At 57.8% G+C, this 27,249-nt stretch overlaps 2 protein-coding genes across 32 annotated transcripts in view; one reads left to right on the forward strand and one right to left on the reverse strand.

Annotated features, from left to right (window-relative positions):
• Positions 1 to 12,846: 12,846 nt before the first annotated feature.
• SLC22A12 (solute carrier family 22 member 12) lies at positions 12,847 to 25,766 on the forward strand. Its single transcript, XM_082748385.1, has 10 exons — positions 12,847 to 13,584; positions 14,215 to 14,318; positions 14,782 to 14,936; positions 15,011 to 15,179; positions 17,519 to 17,642; positions 17,766 to 17,881; positions 18,538 to 18,752; positions 19,134 to 19,242; positions 19,430 to 19,633; positions 20,182 to 25,766. The coding sequence occupies exons 1-10, from the start codon at positions 13,183 to 13,185 to the stop codon at positions 20,243 to 20,245; spliced, it is 1,662 nt and encodes a 553-aa protein (XP_082604511.1). The 5' UTR covers positions 12,847 to 13,182; the 3' UTR covers positions 20,246 to 25,766.
• Positions 24,646 to 27,249, reverse strand: part of NRXN2 (neurexin 2) — a 105,819-nt gene continuing 103,215 nt past the window's right edge. For 22 of the 31 annotated variants that reach the window (XM_082748290.1, XM_082748313.1, XM_082748312.1 and 19 more), the window contains one exon: positions 24,646 to 26,717. In XM_082748290.1, the coding sequence (XP_082604416.1) occupies positions 25,831 to 26,717 (887 nt within the window). In that variant the 3' untranslated portion in view covers positions 24,646 to 25,830. The remainder of the gene's footprint in view (positions 26,718 to 27,249) is intronic. The other 9 variants (XM_082748295.1, XM_082748308.1, XM_082748294.1 and 6 more) reach the window with 1 other exon arrangement.

Consider the following 27,249-nt stretch of genomic DNA (forward strand, 5'->3'; position numbering starts at 1 on the left):
TAAGAAAAAAAAATAAAAGTCATCTAGACAAGAAAGAAAGCATAAAACTATCTTTGATCTGCAGTTGACAAAATTGTAGAAAATCCTAAGAAATCTACAAAAATGTTAGGGTGCCTGGGTGGCTCAGTCATTAAGGGTCTGCCTGTGGCTCAGGGTATGATCCCAGGGTCCTGGGATGGAGTGCCGCACCGGGCTCCTTGCTCAGGGGAAAGCCTGTCTCTCCTTCTCCCTCCGCCTGCTGCTTCCCCTGCTTTTGTTCTCTTCCTGCCTCTCTCTCTCTGTCAAATAAGTAAACAATTTTTTTTAATGCCACCAAATATCCACTAGAAGAGCAAAAGTTTAAGAGACCAAACGTTGGCGATATTGTGGGGCAGCTGTGGGAATGTAAAATGGTACAACCACTTTGGAAAACAGGGTGGCAGTTTCTTGGAAAGTTACCCACATGCCAACCCTATCACCCAGCTGTTCCACTTCTAAATATTTACCAGAAGAAATGGAAAACCGTGTCCATGAGAACTTGCATGTGGATGACCCCAGCAGCTCTATTTGCAGGTTCCAAAAGCTGGAAGCTACCCTCATGTCGATCACCAGATGAGCAGATAAACAGATTTTAGTGTATCTATGCGCTGGATTATAATTTATATAAAATATATGCATAGAAAATGCTAGAAATGCAAACCAGTCTGTGGCACAGAAAGCAGATCTGTGGTTGCTCAAGACAAGAGGAGGGGAGGGAAAAAGGATTTCAAAGTGGTGATGGAGGCTCTTTGGGGTGATGGATACGTTCATTTTCTCGATTATGAAGATGGTTTCATTGGTGTGTACATATGTCAAAAACCATTAAGTTATAAACTTAAATAGGAAAACTAATCAGGGACTCCTGGGTGGCTCTGTTGGTTAAGCCTCTGCCTTCAGCTTGGGTCATGATCTCAGGGTCCTGGGATGGAGCCCAGTCTTGGGCTCTCTGCTCAGCAGGGAGCCTGTTTCCCCCGCCACACCCTCTGCCTGCTTGTGATCTCCCTCTCTCTGTGTCAAATAAATGAATAAAATTGTTAAAAAATGATTATCAAATGCCTGTGTATGAGAAATGGGGCCTTACTCATCCTTAGAAGCCCCCGCATGGCCTCCACTGACGTCACTGTCTCCCGGCTACGTGCCTGCCCCTGACCCAGCCCTCAGAACTTTGCTGTAGCAATGCCAGCATGGAATTCTACAGCCTTCCACTGGTCACGACTCTCAACCAATATTACGTGACACATCCCTCCCATTGATGGCTGTGGCACTTGGCTCCCTGACATGTTTATCAAGCTTGAAAGCCAGCCTGGAGCGGAGCATCTATGGGAAGACAGCTCCCCAGTCCAGGCCCCGAGCCCACGCATGCTGGGCTGTGAGTGTGGGGGGGCCAGGCTGGCGCGGTGGTCACACAAGGCACAGGGCCGGTGGCCGTGGTGGGAAGTGTCGACTGGATTCTGGGTGAGAAGGGGGCCTGTAAGGTCTTGAGTGAGGGCTGACTTGCTATGACCAAGATTCTGAAAGGTGGTCCTGGACAGGGGTAGGGAGGTTAGGGGGTGGGGGTGTCGGGAGAACCTGGGACTGGGCTGCAGGGTGGGGGGCAGGGAACCCTGTCCAGGCAGCTGTGTCCAGGCAAGAAATGACCTGCTTCACCCAGTGAGAGTGGTTGGAGGGCGTAATTTGGATGGAGTCCCTTGGATTTGCTGAAATTCAGGAGCAGTACTTGAAAGATAGGAAGCCTGAGGTTTTCTTTTTCTTTCTTTTTTTTTTTTAAGATTTTATTTCTTTATTTAACAGAGAGAGATCACAAGTAGGCAGAGAGGCAGGCAGAGAGAGAGAGAGAGGAGGAAGCAGTCTCCCCGATGAGCAGAGAGCCTGATGCGAGGCTCGATCCCAGGATCATGACCTGAGCTGAAGGCAGAGGCTTAACTCACTGAGCCAGCCAGGCACCCCAAGCCTGGGGTTTTCTGAATGGCCACCTGGTGGGGATTTACCAGATGGTTTCCCCAAACAGGAGAGTGAGGTTCACAAACTCAAACATCTGGGGAGAGCCCAGGGGGTTGGGGGTTGCAATACAAGGCTCAGCATCAGGGGCCCAAGGCCACTCTGGCCCAGACAGCGTCACCCTGAAGCTTGAGCCCAGGGTTGCCAAGCCTCCCAAGGGTTTTTAAGCCAGAGGCCACAATTTGTTTTAAAGATTTTATTTATTTATTTTAGAGCGATCACAAGAGATCACAGAGAGATCTGCTCTGTAGGCAGAGCAGCAGGCAGAGGAGGGGGCGGGAAGCAGCCTCCCCACTAAGCAAAGAGCCCAATGGGGGGCTCGATCCCAGGACCCTGAGATCACGACCAGAGCCAAAGGCAGAGGCTTAACCCACTGAGCCACCCAAGCGCCCCAAGAGGCCACAATTTTTATGTGAAATCTCCAGAATATTCCGTTGGCTCACTTGTTTACAACACAGCGTTTGGGCCACACCCCGTGCGTCTGGAGCAGCCAAGCCTCTCTTGCGTCCCAGCTGCGCCAGGAGCCCCACGAGGCCTCTCTGGCTGGAGCAGGCACCCAGGCTCCCCACCGCTCACTTTCCCAGGCCTCCCCAGCCAGACTCCCCAAGACTGGGGTCATCTGTGTCCTAGCAACCCTTCTCACAGCAGCTGTGACCCAGCAGACGTCCTGCCCTTCTTTGCTGACGTCAGGACCTCGCCAGGGCCCACAGTGAAGCCTCGACCTTCCCCCAGACCCAAGATGGCCCTAACTCCAGTCAGCGTGGAAGCCAGACACCCAGGAGGTGTCCTTGAACCCTCCCTCTCTCGCCCCATGTTACCATGTCTCATTGTCTTCCTCTCTGAAACATACATCCGGTCCATCCGTGTCTGTTCTCACCATGGCCACCTCTCAAGCTACTGTCCCCTCTCCCCTGGACCCCGCAGGAGCTCCCACGGCCGCCCCGGCCCTCCACACACAGCCACCATCCACCACGTGATCTCCTGCTTGTGTCTTCTTTCTGTCTCTCTCTCGGTCACTGCCCACGGGAAACACCCCAGTGGCTCCCCACGCTCTGTGGTTTCTCACGAGACCCCCAGGACCCTGCATGACCTGGTCTCAGCCCCTGCAGGCTTCCCCCTCGCTCACTTGGCTCACGAAACGCCATGAACTTCACAGGTCCTTGCCCACCACAGGGACCTCACACACACCGCTCCCTGCTGTTCTGCTCGGGCGGGGGGGCTCCCCACCCCTCCCTGTTACTCCCGAGCCCTCCTGATGTCTTTCATCACCCTCTGGGTTCTGTCTTCACAGAGTTAGTGGTTGGTGCACCTGCTGGCGGGAATGCGTCTGTCGTGTTCTCACCGTGTCCCCAGAACTCTGCTCCAGAGCCTGATTCAAGGTATTTTCTAAATAATTGTTGGTGGGATGAACAAAAGAATGAGTGAATGAATGAATGGCAAAGAAGAGAGCATGAAGGGGCCAAAAAGAACATTCCATCTTTCAGTTGCGTCTCCATTCTCTGCCTCCACCTGCTGGAAGCCTAAAGCTCCAGAGATCCCCCCCCCTTCCACAAACATCCTCTTTCCAGCCCACCTCCAGGTACCTACGTCAGATCAGGCTCCCTGCCCTTACCTTTCCCTCTCCCCGTGGCATCACCGGAAGATTCCATGTCCTCTGAGTCCAGGAGGCAACACGTGTCCTCACTGGCCCACCAGAACCACCCTCCCCCACCACCAATCTATTTCTAAGCACAGGAAGAAAAAAAATCAGCCCTTTTCTAGGGGTGGAGCAGCAAACACGGACATGTTGGGGCAGTGGCTGCCACGCTCTCCTCTGTGTGGAGGAAATGGATTTGTAGCAGGACTGAAGCTAAAACAGGGGCGTCTGGGGAGCTCAGTCCAGTAAGCATCTGATTCTTGATTTTGGCTCAGGTCATGATCTCAGGGTCATGGGATGGGGGCCCGCGTCGGGCTCTGTTCTCAGCACCGCGTCTCCTTGTCCCTCTGCTCCTCCGCTCCTTCCCGTGCCTCACGTGCGTTCTCGCTCTCAAATCAATCAATCAATCAATCAATCAATAAAATTGTTCTTAAAAGGGGCGAGAAAAAAGACTGAAGCCAAGAGAGAAGCAGAAGAAAGGGGCAGAGGCAGTGGCCAGCCCCAGGGCCCCATGCCGCCAGCGTACACACTCCTCCTGTCACCAAAACCCAAGTCTGGCTGCCCGACTTTTGTCATCCGATGTGGCTCAGGAGACCAATGTTGAAGAGACAGGTTTTGACTGGCAAAGAAAAGGAGCTTCATTCAGGCAGCTGGTCACCTGAGAAGGTGGATTCTTGTCCCAAAACCAACACGAGGTTTCTGCCTGGCCCAGAGGTTTTTAAAGGGGTTTAATCAGCTAAGGGAGTATTGGGGGGGAGGTCTGTGGCTTTTCTTGCTTATGTGGGGACTCCCTCGGTGCCCCCAGGGCTGGTGGTGCAAGATGATTCTGTTCTCTCTGCAAAAGGGGGCACATCTACACATGCACAGAGGGAGGTCAGTGAAGTCCTAGGTGTGATCTTAAAAAGAAAAACTACGTCGCTAAAAGACTGCTGGACTAACCAGAGCGCCAAGGCGGCTTCAAGCAGACAGGCTGGCCTCTGTGGCCTGGGAACGTTTTGTTTTGGTCCCTGATTCCCCAAGCCCAGCAGTGTGTGACTCCTAAGAAAAGCAGACTGATTCCATTACAGATCAAAGGCCTTAGGTCAGCAGGCAGGGAAGGTTGTTAACTCACTTTGCCTTAAGACCTAGTGGGGTGCGGTTACTCCCCTAGCTCATGGGATTTGAGGCAATGTCAACCCCTCCCCAAAGTGCCTGATGATCCTGGGCTGGGGGCCCGGAGCCGGGTACCCCATGGAGGCGGGGTATCCATAGGACCTGAGAACTGGCCCCTCAGGGATACACTGTCTCCATGAGGAACCCCCCTCCAAACCCCGCTCCAGGCCACATGGGGGAAGGCGAGACCCTGAGGACACCTGGTCTTGCAGGAGACACTACAGCAAAGAAGAGGAGAGGACAGAAGGGTCCTGGGATAGAAGGAGCAGACCTCTGGGGCGGGAGGAAGCCAAGAAGAGAGAGAGGGGAGGGAGAGAGGAGGCCAGACTGTTGAGTTCCAGCCAGATGTTCTCATGGCTACGGGGCAAAGCGCCCTCTGTTTCCTCAAACCTGCCTGACTGAGGCCAGCCGTGCGCACATGTGAGTGTGTCCGTGCAGGCACGCGTGTGCGAGTATGAGCGTATAAAGCCTGGAAGCTGGCCTTGGGTTTCTAGGATACAGAGCGATGGAGTACAGACACACAGGGAGAGCCACAAGCCACATGGCAGACAGAGACTTTAGCAGGGACAAGAAGTAACCAGAAGCTGGGAAGCCCCGACTTCACTGCCCGCTGCCCCCCAAAATGCTGCCCCTCCTGCACTTTGTTCAAACAGCATGGATGGGGAGTGAGCCCCAAGGTCCAGTCCCCTCACTGTTCCTCCAGAAGTAAGAGCTCCCCATCAAAACGGCCAAGCAGATACCAGCCGGGTTCGGAAAGATGAATCACAGTTTGACCCAGATTTACAGCAGCCTGAGTCCGTGGATGGCCTTTGAGGCCTGTCCTTCAAACAACATCTACCCAGGCTTGATCTGGGCCAACCCCAGCCACCCATGAACCCTTCTCAAGGTAGCTTCCTGGGGCGGCCAGGTGTCTCCCCATCCTCACTGTCAGAAAAATAAAAGATGTTGGTGACCGCATTAATAACGGCCATTCGCTGCTCTTTGGGGGCTGTTAGAGGTGATCTGTGCCCACTTACACTGGCCTCACGGGAGCTTTATGAGATCAGAACTCTCATCACCTTCATTTTACAGAGCAGGAAACTGAGGCACGGAGAGGTTAAACTCCTTTTACCCAAGGCCACGCAGCTTGGGCAGAACAGGGATTTAAACCCAAGCGGCCAACTCCAGAGTCTTCCTGCATAACCTCGGACCACAGGGCCCCTCGTTTCAGAAGAATTCATGGGTTTGTTAAAAACCCGGCGGGCGCCAGCTGCTCTGATCGCTAGCTGTGCGCTTCTCATCCCCAGAAGCAGAAAAGAAAACTCCCGATCTCACAGTGTGTTTGCCCACCACCGGCCAAATCCCGCCACTGTGTTTTCCAGGCGAAATGAGAGGGATTTTGCCAAAATCCCTGTCTTGCCTTCCCCCACCCCCCAAACCTCCAGCTTGTCCTCACACCCCCCTAAAATCACTTCTCTGGACTACAAGCTCTGCGGCCTGGTGGCGGGGGGCGGGGGAGGTGTTTGCACCCGACCTTGTTAAAATGTGCCAGCCAGCGGCTGCGGTGGGCCCAGCCCTGCACAGAGCGTGGCAAAGTTCAGCCTGTTGGAGCAGCCCGTGCTCTGATGAGTCTTATTCCGACGGCTGGTTAACATCTCTCCGTTGAATTTTAACATGAAATATCTTTTTGACACAGTAAGGAGAGCGAAGTCCCTTTGGTGCAGGAGGGCCAGACGTGCGCCGTCAGGCACATGAAAGGGAAGCTGCCCAGCGCTCTCCTTGACCTATTTAAAGCGATTTTGTTCAACAGGCTGGAGGCACCTGGGCCGGGGGCTGCAGTCAGGGGGGCTGCGGCCAAGGCCGCCGCAGCTCGCACAAGGGGGCCAATTAAAGCCACAGCGTGGCCACCTCCCCACAATGGGTCCGAGCTGCCCGCTCTCGGCTGCCCCCTGCCCAGCGGTGCCAGCGTGGACGATGGCTCTAGCAGGTGGTCCCAGCTCAGCGGGAAGCCTGCTTCTCCCTCTCCCACTCCCCCTGCCTGTGTTCCCTCTCTCTCTCTCTCTCTCTGTCAAATAAATAAAATCTTTAAAAAAAAAAAAAAAAAAAAGAATGGGATATCTCATTGGAAGGGCTGTTGGAAGGATTAAATGAGTTGATACAGGCAGGGAATTTAGAATCGTCTCCAACACAGAATAAAGACTCCACGACCGTGAGGTACAAGCCCCTCACCATCGTCTTCACGAGACACTGGGTTATCTCTCAGCTGTTCCAAGGGGAGTTCTGAGTTGAGCCTGTGGCCTCGTGTGGGGCATAGTTTTTAGTGATGAGAAGCAGTGGGGCCACCATATTCTTCCGGAAAGGAACGTTCCAGACTTTCAGACCCGCCCAAAATAGCTGTTCGGAACCAGGAACCACTAGGAGACCAGATCTTCAGAGGTTCTAGAGACGCTGGAACGCTAGGTACCAGCGCGTGGGTGTTGGGGTGTCTGGAGAAGGTGAGAACCAGGACTTCTCACCCCAGAAACAACCCTGTGAAGTGGGGTCTGTAATGCTCTTTCCACAGAGGAGGAACTAGAGGCTTGTCAAGCCGCACTGTGCCCAGGCTCCTGGTCTGCACACTGGGTCCTGCCCTGGGCACTGTCAGGGGCACCAGGACTCGAACTAGGCCCTTAGGACGTATGGAGCCATTATCTGGCGGAGGGAAGAGGTCAAAGCCACAGCAGGGGCAGCAGGGGAGAAGCTGGGAAGGTGGGGTGGGGCTGGCAGCAGTGGCTCCCGGACAGACGGACGAAGAGCAAACAAGAGGAGACAGCGTGCAGGGCATTTTAGGAACGAGCCGTGTTCTGTGGCGCAGGCCCTGGGAAAAAGGCAGCACAGTGAAGGCTCTGAGGGTGCCCTGGGGGTCAGAAAGAGGCTCCAGGCCACTTGGTCTGCCTCTGAAGCACTGGGGTGTCATCGAAGGCCTCGCACAGGGATGACAAGCTGGAGGCCGGCTGACACCTTCACAGGGCCCGACCCAGAGTGCTCGTCCAGGAGAGTCATCAAGAATCCAGCCCACGGAGATGAGGGAAGGCGGGGCGGGGGCAGGGGTGGCGGAAGGAGAGCAGAGACTCTAATGCCACCTGCATACTGTGGCCCGAGTTCTGGGGGCCCTGGAGGCAGAAGCAAGCCCAGCTGGCTCTGGCCACCGCCTCCTCCAGCCACCTGCCTGGATTCCGCCGGCCCCGCTAGCTGCCTGGGGAATTTGCTGAGTCACTGACAGTAAGTGCTCCTGCCTGCCCTTTCTCCTGGCCTGGCCTGGGACCAGAGGCAGCTGCTGTCACTGCAGGACATCGGGGGTTGGGAGGAATCACAAAAAAACCCTGCTGCACGATCCGACCAGAAAGATGTCCACGGTGCATCCCCAGGTCCAAAAAAAAAAAAAAAACCCATGTTGACGAACACGGTGTCTGTGCCCATTTTCGGGGCCGGACGCAAGCTCTTGGGAACACCTGATGCTCTCGGAGGCTGGTTCTGGGCAGGGGATGCTACCTACGCCTTTTTACGACGTGATCTCCCCTCCGTCTTCAGCCCTCCTGACCCACTCTGTGCTCCTTGTCGCTTTCTTCCCCCTCCATCGTAATTGAAACCACTCGCTTTTGCAGGCTCCTCCTCTTCCAGACCTCTAAAAACTAGAGACCGGGGGCTCCATTTCAGACCCCATCTCTGCGGGGGGGAAAGGTTGCTCCCTAGGTGAGCTCACCAGTCCAGGACTCAAAATGCCTGTCAGTCCTAACCATATCCAGGGGATCACACCACCACACACCCCCCACGCCGTCCAGCTACATTATATTCAATTTGCTTCCTCTCATCAGGAAGAAGATCCTGCGCTGGGACGGAAATCAAAAATTCCTGTGCTCTAAATTTAGAACTGTCTGTCTTTGGAAGGACTTCTTTCTCTCTGGCTACAGTTTCATTTTTGCTTAGGGGAGAAGTTCCTTCAAAAATTTCCTATCCCTTGGGGCGACTGGGTGGCTCAGTGGGTGAAGCCTCTGCCTTTGGCTCAGGTCAAGATCTCAGGGTCCTGGGATGGAGCCCCACACTGGGCTCTCTGCTCAGCAGGGAGCCTGCTCCCCCACCTCCCTGCCTGCCTCTCTGCCTACTTGTGATCTCTGTCTGTCAAATAAAATCTTTAAAAAAAAAATTTCCTATCCCGTTCTGAATATCAGCTTCCACTGTGATCAACTTCTGACCGAGTATCTTGTGAAGTTGCAGTGGGAACAGAGAGAAAAGACTCCAGGCAGTACCGAAGGACTCCAGGGATGGAAGAGGTGTCCCCAGAGACAGTTCAAAAGATAGGACCCTCCCAAGATCCAGAGCCACCCCCAAAGATGGCCGAAAGAAGGAGGACTGAGATTAATCCCCTGAGAGCTGGCAACAGGCTGGACGGCCCCAGTTGCAAATGGCGTGCAACCCAAGTTTCTGTCCGGCCATATTTGGGGGACCCCAACCTGATGGCTGCATATGCAAGGACTGATAACTTGCACCCCCTTCTAGACAGGAAGTCAAGCAAGTTCTCAGGACACGAAACCGGAGACAAGGAGGCTATAGCTGTCCGCGGGAGAGAAAAGATGGACAGCCAACAGGAACCTGAATTCACAAGAGTGTGGATTTGGGAAGGAAGGGACAGTGTGAAATTGTCCCTTCCTTTTCAACATGGCTCCACAGAGATCCGGGAGAGCTGACTCTGGTAAGAATTCCCACCCTTTGCACCAACATCCCAATGTTAATAACAGTAATGTCCACGATAGCCAAACTATGGAAAGAATCTGGATGTCCATCGACAGATGAACGGATAAAGATGTGGTCTGTATGTGTAGACATACAATGGAATATTTCTCAGTCATCAGAAAATGAAATCTTGCCATTTACAATGATGTGGATAGAACTAGAGGGTGTTACACTCAGTGAAACAAGTCAGTCAGAGAAAGGCTATTACATGATCTCACTCATATGTGGAATTTAAGAAACAAAACAGGATCATAGGCGAAGAGAGGAAGAAATAAAACAGGACAAAACCAGAGAAAGAGACAAACCATAAGAGACTTTTTTTTTTTTTTTAAGATTTTATTTATTTATTTGACAGACAGAGATCACAAGTAGGCAGAGAGGCAGGTAGAGAGAGAGGAGGAAGCAGGCTCCCCACGGAGCAGAGAGCCCAATGCTGGGCTCCATCTAAGGACCTGATGCAGGGCTTGATCCCAGGACCCTGAGATCATGACCTGAGCCGAGGGCAGAGACTTTATTTAACCCACCGAGCCACCCAGGCGCCCCCCATAAGAGACTCTTAATCATAGGAGACAAATGGAGGGTTGCTGGAGGGGAGGGGGTTAGGGGGACGGGGGACTGGGTGACGGGCATTAAGGAGGGCCCGTGACGTAATGAGCACTGGGTGATACATAAGACTGGTGGTCACTGACCTCTACCTCTAAAACCAATAATACATTATATGTTAATTCATTGAATTTAAATTTTAAAAAAAGAGCAAAAAGAAGAATTCTCGCCCTTCTGCCAGCTTCTGTCAGTTTCCCCAGGACCCCCACCTGCTGACACAGTGCTCCCATGCAGGAGTGGCTCTGCCTGGGGCCTAGAAAGTTCTTCCAGCAGACCCCCAAGCTTAGGCGGTTGGATTAAAGCCGAACCTTGCAAGAAGAGGTCCTCAAAGATGTGAATTGTGCCAACAATAGAGAAGAAGATCAAGGACTGGGACTGTGTGGGGAAGAAAAGGAACCAGCGAAGGAGACAGAATCAGGTTCAGAAGGTGTTGGCCTGGGCAGCACCGTCCAGAGGGAGACGGGCCAGAAGCTGTGCTGACTCAAGTAAGGGGAGCCCTGAAAAAGTCACCAAATACAGCAGCAGTAAGGTCACTGGGGACTGGGGTGTGACACGGACAAAAACCCGATGGGAATCTATCCCAAAAAGAATGGGAAGAAAAATTGGAGGTGAAGGCCGGTAATTCTTTTGTGGAATTGTTTAGAAATGGTAACAGGAAAAGAGGTGGGTGCCGAAGAGAGGCATAAAAATGGAAGGATTTTCCTGAGGATGGGGGGGGGGTGACATATTTGGGCTTTAAAAAAAAAAATTAAGTTAAATTAATTTATTTTTTTAAAGTAAACTTTACCCCAATGTGGAGCTTGAACTCATGACCCCAAAATCACGAGTCAAACGCTCTTCTAGCTGAGCCAGGCAGGCACCCCAGAAACTGGCATATGTGTACATTGGAGGGAACTATCCAGTAGGGAGGGGAAGACAGAAGCCAAGGAGGCTGGAGCAGGTGGAGAGGTGGGCCGCAGGGCACACGGTGAAGGGACCATGAGGAGGGAAGCACATGGGCCATCAAGATGGCAGGAAAAAAGGCAGAATGGGGGGGGGGGCCAGAGGCAGGTCAGAGAACGAGACTGTTGGCTTCTGATGACTTCTATTTCCTTAGTGAAATAAGGATAAAGGACACCTTTTGAGAGAGGATGGAAGAGGAGGGGCATAAAATAGCTCTGGGAGCTTCTGCTCCCATAGAAGGCTAACTGAAATGCCATGCGCCATCGCCCAACCAAGACAGAAGAAAAATAGAGCAAGAAAATGCAGTGGGTTCAGTAGACAATAGCAACAAGGAAACCAAGATGTAAAGGGAAAATACGGCAAAGACGAAAACATACCAGAAGTCCACACATGACAGTAATTCCAATAAATGTGAACAGGTTAGAATCGCTAGTTAAAGTCAGAGGCTTTTTGTTTGGGTTTTACAAGAGGAGAGGTTGAGCTTGGTTTGCAGCCCAGAATGAAGAAGCTGAATGTATAAATGACCAGAGCAGGCTCCTGATGTATTTACTCCCAAGTGTCAACAGTGCCGATCCCTGGTTGCTGAGTTTAGGACTGATCTTTGTTTTCTTTGTACCTTTCCATATTTTCTGAAATTTCCAGAAGGTGTATATGTTGATTTGATCCTCGGGAAAAAAAAAAAGAAAAAAAGAAGTTGCTATGAAAACCAGCAGGCCTGCACCTGCTGTCCAAATCTGTGCTGATCCCAAAGACGCCCTACAGAAGTGTCCCTGCCCTCCAGGACCTGGCTGGAAATGGGACCAGTCGGACAGTGACAGAAAGGTGCAGGCCAGTGCGAAGATGGGGCTCCACTCCTGACTTAGAGCCCAGGAGGGCAGCAGGAATAAGCCAGCAGAGCCTCCTGGAGGAGGAGGCACTTGTAGTGTCTATAGGATGTGGCCCAAAGCTGAGCCCAGGCTGGGAGCATCGGCAAGGACAGGAGCAAGGATGGGAGCCCATTGAGCCAGCCCAGGGGACACTGGGGAAGTGATGGGGGGAGTCGGGGCACAGAGGCCAGGAAGGCAAAGAGGTTGTACCTGGTGTGCTGTATGGACGGGCAGAGGGAGGGTGGGCAAGACAGAAAGCCGGGGGAAAGGAGTTACTCCTGAAATAGGCGGCCTCATACCTCAAAGCGCAGGAGAAGAAATGGCTGGGAAACCGTGATTGCTCCCTTGCCCCTCCTCCAGCTGCCACACATCACGCACACACATCTGCTGACATGGCGGAGCCCTGTGAAGGGCTCAGAGAGAGGGACAGCTAAGGAGCATGGGCATCAGTGGCAGCAGACAACAGAGGGGAAGGTAGAGGGTGGGGGAGGGCAGGGCCACATCGGGGGAGGTGGGGGTGCAGGTGGCTGACTTGGGCCCAGCACCCCCCCTCATACACACACAAGCTGAAGTCCTTGAAGCCCACAGATGTCACTCCTGGCTCACACCAGTCCCAGGATCTGTAAGGTCCCCGGCCAGCAGCTCTCTGCACGAGCCCTGGGTAGTCCGCACTGTGAGGCGGGCAGGGACGCTGGGGGCAGCAGCAGCCCTGCCAAAGCCTCCCCCACACCTGTCAGAGACCAGGTGTCCCTGGCCAGGCCTCCCCGCCAGGCAGGAACCACTGTGCTCTGCCCCTGGGCCTCCCTCAGAGCTGGGTTAAACTTTGACTGATTTCTGACCCCTGTTCCGTAAATGTCACCTGGTCACAGTTTAATTCCAGTCTGGGTGCTTTCAGTCTCTATGCTCCCTGCTTCCTATAACCAGCTTCTCCTGGAGGTTTGGGGCCAGCTGCATCTCTGGAAGGATGCTGGTGGCTTCAGGATCACACCTCACGGCTCCTGGTCCCAGTCAGAGCCACCACGAGTGACCGTTGCTGGACAGACTTCCGAAGAACCCTGACCCAGAGTCAGCGAGGAGGGTGGCCTCTGCCATGCTCCAGACTTCTTGGCTGATGAAGCAGGTGCTGCTGTGGGAGAAACAACCTCCCTGCATAGGCTCCTTGGCCCTGGGCCAGCTTCTGTGAGGTGGGCACTCCACTGGTCCCCCCGAGTGGGCTCCATGGCTTTTTCTGAGCTCCTGGACCAAGTGGGTGGCCTGGGTAGGTTTCAGGTTCTCCAGATGGTGGCTCTGGTGGTCCCCATTGTGTGGCTGACCACTCAGAGCATGCTGGAGAACTTCTCAGCTGCCGTGCCCAACCACCGCTGCTGGGTGCCCCTCCTGGACAACAGCACTGCCCAGGCCAGTGTCCCTGGGGCCCTGGGCCCCAAGGACCTCCTGACCATTTCTATCCCACCGGGACCCAACCATGAACCCCACCAGTGTCGCCGCTTCCGCCAACCACAGTGGCAGCTCCTGGACCCCAACGCCACGGCCACCAACTGGAGCGAGGCTGCCACGGAGCCGTGCGTGGACGGCTGGGTCTATGACCGCAGCACCTTCACCTCCACCATCGTGGCCAAGGTAAGAGCCTCTCCTGACACCTTCCCCGAGTCCCGGCACTTGAGAAGCCAAGGTCAGAGCTCCTATTTGGCTGGACTCAGAATGGCCCAGTCCTGGGAGGGACCTACCTCCTCCACAGGTGCTTTTCCAGCCCCTCTTCCAGCACATCTCCTGCCCTACGGGAGAGGGGGAGTCTGGGGAGTCAGCAGGGGACTTGGGCTTGTGGAAGAGTGGATGGTGCCGAGAGCCGGGCTGGACCTGATCAGCTGTGACTCAGGGAGCTCTCCCCACCGCCCGTGTCAGGGGGCAGGTGACCCCCCCCCCCCAGAATCCAGTCAAATCTGGGCAAGAGGAAGGGGCAGCCTATCCCAGCAAGGGGAAGGGGGCTCTTTGTAGAACCAGAGAAGCCCAGGAGAGTGGGGGCGAGGCCCCAGCTCAGGGTCGCCCTGCAGAGTGGGGCAGGGCGAGCAGGGAGAGCAAACAAGTCTAGAGAGGGCTTGACCCTGGACCAGAGGACAACAGGGTGACAGCCCGGCCCTACCACCCTAGAGGTCCGCAGGCCACCCTCCCCCACCTAGCTCACACGGGGCTTCCCACCCAGCGCCTCCGCCCCCTCCCTTCCGGGCTCAGCTCCTACTCCTCTCTCACCAGTGGGACCTGGTGTGTGACTCCCACGCCCTGAAGCCCATGGCCCAGTCCCTCTACCTGTCAGGAATCCTGGTGGGAGCTGCCGTGTGTGGCCACATCTCCGACAGGTGAGTGCCCCTGGCTCTGGCAGCCCCCCTTCCCTCACGCCCTGCCCCCCATGCTCCCACAGCGCCCCGCTGCCAGCCACAACATCTGCATGGGTCTCGCTCCGGACACCTCCTGGCTCTGGCGCTGGGCGAGCCTCAGACTCACCCTGGGCTGTGGTTTCCCCAAGTCTCTGGGGTTGGAGAGGGTCATCTGTCCGATCCCGCCTTCCCTGCTGAAATCCGCTGAGACCCGAGCCTGCCTGCCGGTGCTGCTCCCGCTGGGAGGGAGCTCCTCTGTGCCCAGCGTGCCTTAGAGCTGCCTGGACTTTGGTGACTCTGCCCGTGCAGCCAAGCCTTCCGTGGGTGGATAACTAAGGTCCCTTCCACCTCTGCCTGACAGGCAAAACCAGGGGTGTCCAGAGCTCCGTGGCTAGTGCTATGGGGCGCCGTGGATCCAGCCACCTGTGTGTCTGTGTGCCCGCAGGTTCGGGCGCAGGCTGGTGCTGACCTGGAACTACCTTCAGATGGCCGTGTCGGGCACGGCCGCCGCCTTCGCACCCACCTTCCCCGTGTACTGCCTGCTCCGCTTCCTGGCGGCCTTTGGCGTGGCAGGCGTCATGATGAACACCAGCACGCTCCGTAGGTCCCCTGGCCCGGGCCCTGCAGGGAAGGCTGGCTCAGGCTCCCCGCTGACCCTGGTGGTCTCCTTGCAGTGATGGAGTGGACGTCGGCACGTGCCCGAGCCTTGATGATGACCCTAAACACCCTGGGCTTCAGCTTCGGCCACGTCCTGATGGGCAGCGTGGCCTACGGTGTGCGGGACTGGGCCCTGCTGCAGCTGACGGTCTCCGCCCCCTTCTTCCTCTGCTTCCTGTACTCCTGGTGGGTGCCATCCCCCCTCCTCAGAGACCTGCCCCCCCCACCCCGGGAGCCGAGGGCTGGGGGTGCAGGAGGCCGGGAGCACAGCCAGACGGGAGGCCCAGGGGCCTGGCTCCACTGACGGCCACCGGTCCACGATGCTCACCCAAGTGCTGGCGGCGCCACTCCCTTCCCTGCTGCTCCCAGTGCCGCCTCCTCGACTCATCCTTCTGCCAGCCCGTCCTTCCCATCACTTCTTGGCCCTTTTCCTTCTTGAGTTCCTGCTCGCCTTGGCACGTGTAGGGTAAGATGCAAAGATACAGCGCACACGTGCGCCCACACAACCCCGGGCAGCCTTATGTACCGACCTTGTTACTAAAGAACAGGGATGGAGACCCAGTGGTCAGAGGGGACTCCCGGCACCCACACCGGGCTCTCGCGTGTGAGTGGTCAGGGAGCCCTTGCGCTGCCCTGAAATAAATCAGGCATGACTCTTGCTGAGCTCCTGAGACAGCGTAGGTGCGGAATAAATATTTGTTGGATGGCCTCCTGGATGGATGGATGAAATGGATAGACAGACAGACAGACAGAGAGATGGATGGATGATAAACTAGTGAGTGGATGGATGGATGGATGGATGGATGGTTGGATGCCCTTTAGGGCAGAGCTGAGCCTGGCTCATTCACCTACACAGCCAGCAACTTAGTTGCATGGCCATTGTGGTCACTGCAGAGGGAAGGGCAGCAGAAGCCCAGGGGAGGATGGGGCTCCTGTACCGGAAGGAGAGCTGACTCACACACCTCTTCAAGCCCAACGAGATGGAGCCCAAAGCTCTTACAACAGAGCCTTAAGCACCTAACTCGCAGTCACTCTCCAGAGCAGGAGACAACCACACCTGGCGCGCTGGCTCGGAGATGGTGCTGCCTGACAGGTGGCCTTCTGCGGGCTAAGCCCCGTACCAGCAGAGTGGAGGCAGGGGGCGGGGGGCGGAGGGCGAAGGGCAAAGGTCAGTGAAATGGAGTCCAGGGCACCCCTCCTGGCTGTCTGAGGCTGATGCTCGCCTGGCACGGCTCATGGCCCCTGCAGCGGTGAGGGGGGTGCTCCTGTGCCAGTGCTCTCTCCCAGGCCACCCAACTGGGGGCCCCCAGCTCTGACTCCCTCCATGTGCTGCAGACCCCGAATTCCCTCGTGGGTCCTGCTTCTTCCCGGGACTCTAGCCTCCCGTTTGCCATCCGCTGTGTGACATCTCCGTGACAGGGTCTTGGCATCACGCCCCCACACCGGCTCTGTTCCAAGGCTCCTGTAGCAGGGATAGCAGCCCCCACCCACCAGGTCCCAGAGTCAGGGTCACCATGACACCTCCTCCCCATCCCTCTCCCCCACCCACCTCAAGTTCAGCAGGTCACCGGGTCTTGTCAACTCTAACGTGTGCCTTGGGTCCCCCTTCTCTCCCTGGTTCTGCCAACCCTGGAGGACCTCAGGGCCCTGTACACTTGGAGCAGGTGGCCCCACCCCTGGCTGCTGCTCCTGGGAGAAAGGGGGGCCTGGCTGGGGGGGCCTGCATGAGCAGAGGCCCGGAGGCAAGAGCCAGTGGAGCGCAGTGGGCACGACCGGGGACTCAGTGGGCTAGGCCAGTGCAAGCAGTCTGGGCTGCTGTTGAGGGCTGCAGGGATGAGGTTAGAGTTAGGGGCTGAGTCCTGGCGTGAGGAGGGGGAGCTGGGATGTGTCGGGTTCGCTAACATCCTGGCATGGACCACAGGGTCCAAAGTGAGGCAAGGGCAGTGGGGAGGGGTCAGGTGCAAGGTGTACTGGAGGGTGATAGGAATTGGTGGCTGCCTGGGGGCAGGTGGAGGGGCCTGGTGACATCAGGACCAAAGACCCTGCCCCAGGCCTGAGCCCCTGGCTGGGCATGAAGTTGTTTGCAAGGAGGGGCCCCTGGGGGAGGAGCCCGCAAGAAGGCTGTGTGACAGCAGGGAGGCACAGGACAGGAGGGGAACCTGGCGGGGTGGGGGGGATCTCACAGGCCTGCTGTCCTGTAACCACTGGGGGGTCCTTACGGCACACAGGTTCCTCCAGGCCTGGTTACCAGATGAGGCAAGGGAAAGGCCACCGGGTTGTTGGTGGGGGACAGGGCCTCCACAATCCGAAAGGGAGAAGGAAAAAGGCAGAAAGGGTGGCCTATAGGGAGAGGAGGGTGTCACATGGCGTGGCCTCCCGGAGCCTGGGGCCTGTGGGCACCAGTGATACCACCCCCGGGGACGGAAGGAGACAGAGGGGCAGTGAGGCTGCGGGCCAGGCCCTGGGAGCCACCGGCAGTGTCTCCTCCCATGTCACCCCCCCCCACCGTTCCCCGCCCCCTGCAGGTGGCTGGCAGAGTCTGCCCGATGGCTTCTCATCACAGGCAGGCTGGAGCCGGGCCTGCGGGAGCTGCGGAGGGTGGCCGCCATCAACGGGAAGAGGGAGGTGGAGGATGCGCTGACCACTGAGGTGAGCTCAACCCTTGGACCCTGTCCCTGCCCCCGCCCAGCCCCCCGAGGAGGAGGGCCAAGGGGAGGAGGGCTGGCGCAGGGCTCCCAGTGCTGACGGGGCGCCCCCACCCCACCCCTGCAGGTCTTGCTGTCAACCATGCAGGAGGAGCTGAGTGCGAGCCAGGCGCCCCCCAGCCTGGGAACCCTGATCTGCACGCCTGGACTGCGCCTGCGGACCTGCGTTTCCACTCTGTGCTGGTAGACGGACGCCCCTTCCACCCCGCCCTGCCTGGCACCCCAGCCTCTGCCTCTGGCCTGCCTCGGGCTGTCCCTGGCACCCTCCATCCCCCCACTGGAGACCCTGGAATCAGGGCTCTGGCTGGCATCCAGTCAAGGGGCCTCTAATGACTCCCCTGTCGGCCCACGGTCCTGCCAGCACTGCCACCTCCCCTCTAGTGGTCAGGCTCCAGGAGGAAGTTGGGGGGCGGGTACTGAACTACCCAGCCAGCTGGGAAGGAGAGCGCCCACCTGCCTGGTCTGGAGGGGTCAGGGAGGAGGGAGGGGGATTATCAGAGCCCAAGAGTCAGTGCCACCCGGCAAGGACTGGCACCGCTGAGGTCACAGGGGGAAAGACACACTCAGCAGAAGCCGCAGGCATGGACGGGACAGGATGTGGCACCCAGAGGGAGGGAGGAGGGAATATCCCGCCCAGGCTTCCCGGGCCGGTGCACCTGTGCCTCCCATCAGGGCTCCCCATTGGCCGAACCTCACAGAGAGGCCCAGGGAAAGGTGGTCTACAGAGGCCACCCCACCGCTACACGGAGCCTGCTGGAGGAGGGTGGAAATGGGTCTGGGAACACAGGAGCCGTTGGGCAGCTCTTCCCCAGCCTGATGCGACCGGCCCCCCACCGCAGGTTCGCCTTTGGCTTCACCTTCTACGGCCTGGCCCTGGATCTGCAGGCTCTGGGTAGCAACATCTTCCTGCTCCAGGTCCTCATCGGGGTCGCGGACATCCCGGCCAAGATAGTCACCCTGCTGCTGCTGAACCGTCTGGGCCGCCGGCCCACCCAGGCCGGGTTCCTGGTGCTGTCAGGACTCTGCGTCTTGGCCAACACGCTCGTGCCCCTCAGTGAGCATGGCAGGGGCGCGAGGCTTCCCGACCTGGGGGCGCTGAGCCAGGAACAGAGGGCGCTGGACCAGAGCTGGGGCCCAGTTAGGAAGGAGGCTGCCCGGGCCTCCGGGAGAGATGGCTCAGAGCCCGAGTGCAGGGAGACGGTGGGGAGCAGGGGGCCAGGAGTGTTCCCAGGGTCTGGCTCCGGGTGTCAGGGTGGGCGGCAGTTTGGTGACAGTGAATGTAGCCATGAGGTCCCTCGGGACGTGCTCTGGGGACACCCAGGTAAAGCTGAGTCACAGACACTGGGAGGTCGGAGAGGGGCCTGGGCTGGAGAGAGCCCCCATCTGACCTCGGGGCCCTGCCACCGGCTTTGCTTAAGCCCATCTCTGTCCGCAGAGATGAGGGCCCTGCGTTCAGCCCTGGCTGTGCTGGGGCTTGGGAGCGTAGGGGCTGCTTTCACGTGCGCCAGCATCTACACCGGGGAGCTCTTCCCCACCGTCCTCAGGTAAGGGGGTGCCCGGGGCTGGGAGGGCACGGTGGGGACAGCCTTCCCCAGCCTCGGCCGTTCCCACCGCCATCTCCCTTCCACGTGGTCTCAGGGCCGCCCAGGTGCGTCCCGGCTCAGCCTGGACCCCTGAGCCACCCTGTACAGGGGGTGGGGGGGGCCCTCACCGGTGTGTCTGCGACGACAGGATGACCGCGGTGGGGCTGGGCCAGATGGCAGCCCGTGGGGGAGCGATCCTGGGGCCTTTGGTCCGGCTGCTGGCCATCCACGGGCGCGCACTGCCCCTGCTGTTGTACGGCGCGGTGCCTGTGCTCAGCGGCCTGGCTGCTCTCCTGCTCCCGGAGACCCAGAGTCTGCCGCTGCCCGACACCATTCAAGATGTGCAGAACCAGTGAGTGAACTCCACCCGGGGCCACCTTCTTTGTACCCCCAGGGAAGCCCCGAATGGGGCAGCCCTGCCCCCCACCCCCTCCCCTGGGCAGAGGGAGAAGACAGGACCCAGAAGTCTGGCTCAGTCACATCGTACATCTGTGGGAGGGGGGAGGCCAAAGGCTGGGTCTCCTGGCTGACAGTGTGGACTCGGTCTCCGGCCCTTCATGCTACCATCTGAAGCCCTGATGGCTGGCCCGCCCTCCGCTCCACCTTACAAGAGGTCAAGGGGAAGGATGTGTGTAGTCCTTCGGAAGGGGGAGGGCCAAGGGTGCGATGGGCATTGTTGGGTGGCCTCATAGGCCCCAGACTCTCCTGCTGAAACCCCTGGATGGCTGGCAGGGCTGTCACCGTCACCCCCTCCCCAGGACGCTCTCAGGGAGCTCCTTCCTGGGCTCGGGAGAGCAGGGCAGGAGTCCTGCCCCAGTCCTCAGGAGGGCCACAGTGCAGGGCTCAGAGGTCACGCTGCACCCAGGAGACAAAAGCCTCTTGAACTTCGTGTCTGAACAGGGCGGTAAAGAAGACGACGCACAGCGCTCCAGGACCCACTGTCCTGAAATCCACACACTTTTAAGCCTCCCGGGAATTCTGCAAAGTGACACGGGGAGAGGCACTTCTCTCCTTTGGAGAAGGCAGGACCGCAAAGGCCCCCATCTCTAGAAGAGGACGCAGGGGCGGCCTCTCTCTGCCTGAGAAGCCACCTTCCACAGAGAAAGCCCAAGAGGATGGCTTCTGGCTGCCGGCTGCCCTGTGCACCCTCACAGGACTCTCCCTCGTGACTGCGAGAAGGAGCAGGGACCCTGGGAAGCTGTCACCCCCCCGCTCCCCTCCCCACTGCTCACGGCCCTCAGCGGCCCACGGCCCCCCTCCAAGCTCGGAGGGCATCATCACCCAAGGTCAAAACTTCCCCAGCTCCTCGCGCTGGCCCCAGAGCCCCACACAAGTCTCAGATCCTCAGCAGTTCCCAAAAGACAGTGCTGGCCTCCGGTCCCCTTCTCCACACTGCAGACACAGAGCCAATCCTCCCCACCCCTCCTCTACCTGACTGAGTCCCTCCCAGACCCATGGCAATGGCCTCCACCCGGGGGCCCAGGGTCCAGCCCGAGGGCATAGTGAAATCCTTACCCGCAGTCCTGGCCCCGCACCAGAGCCCCACCCGGCCAGCCTCGACATGCCCAGAGGGTTGGGGTGGCCTGCTCACCCCTTGGCCCCAGCTCCCACACTGAGCCTGGCAGGAGGCCCCCTGGTTCGAGGGAGACAAAAGAGGAAATAAAGGAACAAATGACAGCCCCCAGCTGACTCCAGGGATGAGCCGTCAGGGGTGGGGATGGTGGGGAAGGCGGAGAGTTCTGGGGAGCTCCTCAAGGGGCTGGCCCTTTCCCAGGCCAAAGCGTCGGCCCTTTCCAGCCTGTTGTGCGCTGGGCATCCCCCTGGTACCTCAAGGCATCGCCTTATCTTTTCCCAAACCCTTCAAGGAAGACAGCCCAATTTACAGATGGGAAAGTAAGGCTCAGAGAAAGCGACTGTCTGCGACCTGCAGCTGGGAGCAGAGAAGCAAGAGCTCAGCCCCGGTCTCCAGAGCCCTGGCTACGACACCCCCTTCCCCCCCAGGCCTCAGACTGTAAAACTGGGCAGCCAGTGAAGCCTCTTGAAGCTGACACCTCGCTCTCAGAACCAGCCAGGGCCCCGTGGAGTCCCCTGGCACCCCTTACAGGAAAACCCCAGACAAGGGCTCAGATGGAAGGTGGTGGACACCCGAGCCCCCAAACACAAACGTGGGTGTAGGCAGAAGCCATCTGCGACCCTTCGGGGTCCTCACCACCCCAGAGCTGTGCTCAGGTGACCTCTGCTTCTGCCTGGGTCACTGTTTTCTGGGCAGCTCCACGAAGGGCTATGCCCTGACACGCACGCACACACACACACACACACCAGTGATGGGAACACTTGTGCTCGTACACGCAGATGAGCAGAAAAACAGAAAGCTGCTCCTTGCCCCCGGGAGACAGGATCACTCACTGGCCTGGTCTTTCTAGCACAGCCCAGGGGCCTCTCAGGGGAAGAGAGGTTGGGATCATGTCTTTCAGCCATCACAGGCTGCCCCTCAGTGCAGAACCCCAGGACAAAGGCAGTGGGGATCCCGTTTGTAAAGCTGCCCAAAGGCAAGTTTGTCTCAGCCTGCCCGGAACTTTTGGTCCTGTCTGCCTGCTGCCCAGCTGAGCCCCAGCTACTTCCTTAGCCTTGCTCGGCATTCTTGGGGACCCCTGGTGTCCAGAAGCTTCCAGAAGAGAGAACACAGGGCTGGTGAGAAATGGCTCCCCTTCTCCCCTAGAGTGTTCTCTGGTTCACCAAGTGGTCAGAGCTACCCCTCTGCCCACATTCAGAGCAGACTTGCTCCTGGCCCTCCCAGGGGGTCCCAGTCTTCTAGAACCCAGGACCTACCTGCTTCCAACATGTCCTCCCCTCACTGAACTCAACAGGACCCAGAACCTGGGACCTCCCAGGGCCCCGCCCCTCTCGGGCAGCTAGGGGGTGTCATCACCATGGTGGAGTGGGGACTCTCCTGGCAGTGGTCACAGACCCGCTTTCCAGCTGGACACCGTCACACAAACAGCAGGCCTTGGGCCACACCCTCTCTGTTGATGCTCCCCACAGGTCTCTCCCGAGCCCAGAGGTGGCAGCAGCACCCTGCAATGGAAGAGCCATGGGAACTGGGTGTGGGAAGAACCCATCGACTACCCCCACAGGCTCATTCCCCCCCATGGCAGTAGAGGCCTCAGGCACTGGGGACAGGACAGTGGTTCAGGACCCTCTCCAGCCATTCTCCTATCTCCAGCCAGGCCTGCAGCTCTCCCAGAAGGGGGTGTGGGGAGGGTAATGCAGGCTCCTTCGGCTCCAGAGACGAAAGGGATGTCCTCCCAGAAGGGTTCCAGCCCTGGCTGAGCTCGTGTTCCTTCCCCTGGGGGGTTGTGTGGTCTTCAAGGTCAAGGTATCAGCTAGACCCCACTTGGAGCTTCCTCCTCAACTCTGTCCTTGATCCTCCCCAAGTGGACTCCCCTAACATATCCTTGCAAGTACCATGTGTCCAAGAGTGAGGTTCCTGGAGTTCCAGTCACCCCCAGATGCTGTTTGCACACTCCTGGGGGTCACTGCCAGGCCAGCCAGACCCCAAGAAGCTCAGCTCAGGCCCAGTGTTAAGTTCAACATCAGATACCCAGACGAAGGAGCTGAGACTGAGGAGACCATATCTCACAGACGGATAAACTGAGTCCATGGTAGAGTCCAGAAATCTCTCCTCTTAAAACCAAGCCCTCATAGGAGCACTTAGCTCCCAACACAGAGAGGAAAACACCCAGTCCTATAGCCACATGGCAGTGAGCAGGACCGGGACCTGTTCTTCCAACTCCTGCACTGTCCCTCTTTCCGGTCCCTTACTCTGATAGACTGTTTAGGACAATTCTAGAAATTTCTGGAAAAGAATGTTCCCTTCTTGGCACCACGGAACTCCTGCCAGTTTCTTTTTGTTTTCTTTGGCTAGCGGTGATGGGACAGAGGAAACTGAGATGTTTCCATCCCTTGGACAGAGAGAGCAGCCGCCGTCAAAGACCCGGGCGCAAGATCGTCTCTGGCATAGGGACAGGATGTCCTGGTAAGACTGCCCTGAGTCAGGGCCTCCCCCTGGCTTCCACAGCGGGGGTTAGAGCTGACCTCAGTTTCCAAGACTGTGAGCAGCGGGGGCGAGCAGAGCCCATGCCTCCCCAGGTGGTTGGTTCAGAAGGGCAAGGAGAGGCAAAGTCTATGGAAATCCACACCTGGGGGGTGGCTACAGGAGAGCCCACTCTCCGGCCAGTGACATGAGTCTGGGGAAGAGCTCTTTTCAAAGGTCCCCAGGGAAACACCCCAGGTTAAGGAGGATCCTCAAGCAAAAGCTTCATTCCCTGATGGGAATGGGGAGCTGAAGCGGGGGAGCCCCAGCTCCTGTGGACATCAAGCCCAGGGACCCTGAGAGGGATCCACGCCTAAACATGGGCTGGACTTGTGAGCTGGAAGCTGCAAGAGGGAACTGGCCGGCGACAGAGCCACCTGTGGTTGGAAGCCCAAGAAGCAGATCCGAGGGGTGAAGGGTGATGGCCAGCCAAAGGCACGAGAAAGCAGAGACAGAAGGAGGTGAGATCCCCCAGCACAAAGTGGAGGAGACCCGAGTGGCAGAAGCAGGGCTGAGTCATGGCTCCTGTGTCCAGTGGCGTGGCCATCCACCACTGCCACGTGGGAGATGAGGACTTCCCACACTCTGCTCCCCAGAGAATGCCCATAGGCCCGGGGCCTCAGGTACGTATAGCCCTCGCCGTAAGTTTCTACTCCTTGCCACTGAGCTTAGCAAATACAGACAGGCCTTGCAGTGTGTTTGGGACCGTGGCCCTGTTCAGTGTCTCCAGGAAGGAGCAAACACCTGGGAGGGGGAGGTTCTGGAGCTGGAGGTGGGGGGGTAGGGGGAAGGGCTACAAATGATAGGATCCAAATCCTTAGAGATGCAGAAAAAGCAGAGACTTTGGAATTAGGCAGAACTAGGGGGGGTCAATGCAGACTCAGCCACTGAAGCTCTTGTCACCCGGGAATAACACCAGCTTCCCCAAGGGCTTTAGAAACCCCAGGGCTCTTGCAAGACCCACGCACAAGCAGAATAGACACACTTTAACCACTAGGGGGCAACATGACGCTCTTGCCTCTGGGGATTTGTCCTGAGGCTCTCAGGTGGGTGGGCTGTCCCAGGCCACCCACCAGCTGGTCCGCAGCCCCATCCTCAGGCCAGGAGGGACATGGGGGTGAGACAAAGACAGGAACCCAAAACCGTGATCAGCCCAAAACTCTGGAGGCTACTTACCAGATCTCACTGGCCAGTTTGTACCCAAACCCCAGCACAGAGCCAGGACCAATGTCCCAACAGTACCCATCCCCCCAAAAAACTGCACAGGACCGTTGGATTTGGAAAGTTTTTGTTTTCTTTTCCCACACATTTCCGGGGTTGGGGTGTTTTCCAAGACTCAGACACATTTGTTAACAAAGAGAGAAAAAAAACTGGGGGAGCAGGGAGCCCGTGGGCAGAGAAGTGACCCCAGCAGTCAGCGGGCAACGCCCGGCTCTCTCTCTTCCCTGATGCCCGCGCCCAACGGGTGCCACAGGCTGCTGCTCGCGGTATCTAGATAATTTGTCTTTAATATATATCTGCATTTGCCTTTCCCCTCCCACCCGCCCCCCCCACCCCTGCTCCTCCAGCAGCTTCCCCATCAATGCACGTCGCCCGGCGGCACACAACACAACAGGCCTTTCCAGGCCCCGAGCCCCTTCCCTGGGCGGCACCAGGCCAGCGCCTCCTCCTGGTGGGCAGAGTCGGGGGCGCCTGGGGGGGCCACCCCACTGCCCCGCCCCGTCCCTGCTCCCCTCCCGCTGGGCCACTGGGCCCACCCGCCCACCCTTCTCCCACCGACTCTGGAAACCCAAAGGTAGGAAAGGGAGAAACCAGACACACAGAAGAAGAAGTGGAGAGGGAGGGAGGGGACAGAGAGACACAGCAAGCCTGGGGTGGGGGCCGGAGGGCTTGGGAAGAGAAGGAAGGCAGGAGGGACCAAGGGTGGAAGAAAAATGGAGGAAATGAACAAGACGAGTAGTGGACACTTTACAAAACCCCCAGCCTTCCTTCCCGCCCAACCCCACCAAAATAAAACTACCCTCCCCCCTTAAAAAAATAAATCAACCCAGGGCTGTGAGCACGTGCCCTGCCCGGGGCGGGCGCAGAGCGGAGAGGGACAGACAGCCCCAGGACGGACAGCGCCGCCTCACTGGACCGTCGGAGGAAGGGGACGAGCACGGGGTTTCCTTTTCTATTTTTTTCTTTTTTCTTTCTTTCTTTTCATTTTTTTTCTTTCTTTTCATTTTTTCTTTCCTTTCTTTTTTCTTTCTTTTTTTTGTTTTGTTTTGTTTTGTTTTGTTTTTTTGTTGGTTTTTTTGTTTTGTTTTGTTTTGTTTTTTTGCGTTTCCTCTTCGTGAGAGAAGTCTGAGGCAGCCAGGGAGTGGGTCCCCAGAGCTCCAGCAGGGAGAGGGCTGCACCCTTGTCCCGGGCCCTCCCGGGAGGGGCGCAGCTGGCAGTGGGCGCGGCGCCGGGGCTCAGACGTAGTACTCCTTGTCTTTGTTCTTCTTGGCCTTGCTGGGCGTCTTGGGGGCGGCCGGGGCCTTCTCTTTCACCACGGCCCCGTTGCTCTGGGCCGAGTTACTGATGTAGTTCCTGCTCTGGTCCACCTGGTAGGAGCCCTCGTCGCGGTTGCGGTATTTGTACATGGCATAGAGGAGAATCAGGATGCAGAGCGCCGCCGCCGCCACGATGCCCACCACCATGCCCGTGGTGCTGCTGGACTCCCGGATCACCTCCACGGCGCCCGGCGGGCCGCGCTCCCCAGGCCCCGTGGGGTTGGCTGTGGGCAAACGGGGGAAGCCGGGGGCGGCGGTCACGCCGGGGCGCAGGGGAGGGGGCCTCCGCGGCTCGAAAGACGTGGGGGCCCCGGGCCCCAGGGGGGGGTTCTCCAGCAAGGGCTGCAACGGGTCTCGGTGGTTCATTTTGCCCGCAGGCAGGTTGGGGGCGGGGGCGGAGGGGGCCAGCAGCACCCCGGGGGCGCCCGTGGCCCCATCTGTCCTGAGGTTGGGCCGGGGAGCGGGTTTGCGGGGCGAGAGGAGGGTGGTGCGGTCCGTGACCAGGGGGAAGGTGGTGTAAAAGTCCTCGTCGTCCGTGGGGGGGAGGCTGGAGTCAAAGACCTCCCCGGACGCAAAGCCGGAGGCCTCGATGGGCTCCTCGCAGTCGCTGTCGTCCTGCTCGGCCTGGCACGGGCCCCCGGCGGGCGGGCGGCGGGCCGCAGGCGGGGGCAGGGTGTCTTGGGTGGCGCCCACGCCCGTGAGGAAAGGATAGAAGGTGGGGGGTGGGGGCACGAAGGGGGACCGGGTGGCCACGGGAGGGGGATCTAAGGAGTCCTCCGTGATAATGGGCAATATTAACTCTCCTCCTAGAACAAGAGAGAGAAGAGAAAAAACAGGGTGTCAGCGAGGGCCCAGGGTGCAGGCGGCCGGCACGAGAGAGAAACAACAGCCTCACACACCCAAATCGGTTCCAATTGGCTTTGGCGGAGACTAGAGCGGGCCGCGCCCGCCCGCCAGCCGGCCGGAGCACTGCGCTTTAAGCGGGCAGCGGCTCAAATGCCCTGGGCGCCCCACGCACGGGCTCTGTGGCTCACTGGGTTTTGGTCTTTTGTTTGTCTTAAGAAACCAAAAGGAACAGAAAGGAAAAGGAAATCGAAAAGAAACGGAAAAAAAAAAAAAACAACTCTACCGGTTTAAGGCTTAAAAACAGATACAAGAGCAGCATTTAAACAAACCTAACAACAGTATCTTTTAGGGTTTTTTTTTTTTTTTCTAGATATTTCTCTTTTTTTGCTTTTGTTTTTTTTTTTTTCTTTTGTTTTTAAAAAAGAAGATAGCATACCACGGAATTCAGGCAACTTACATCAACAAATAGGCCGTGTGATTTTAGCATGAAGA

The sequence above is a fragment of the Mustela nivalis genome, assembly GCF_964662115.1.
Source record: "Mustela nivalis genome assembly, chromosome: 9".
NCBI classification, from domain to species: Eukaryota; Metazoa; Chordata; class Mammalia; order Carnivora; family Mustelidae; genus Mustela; species Mustela nivalis.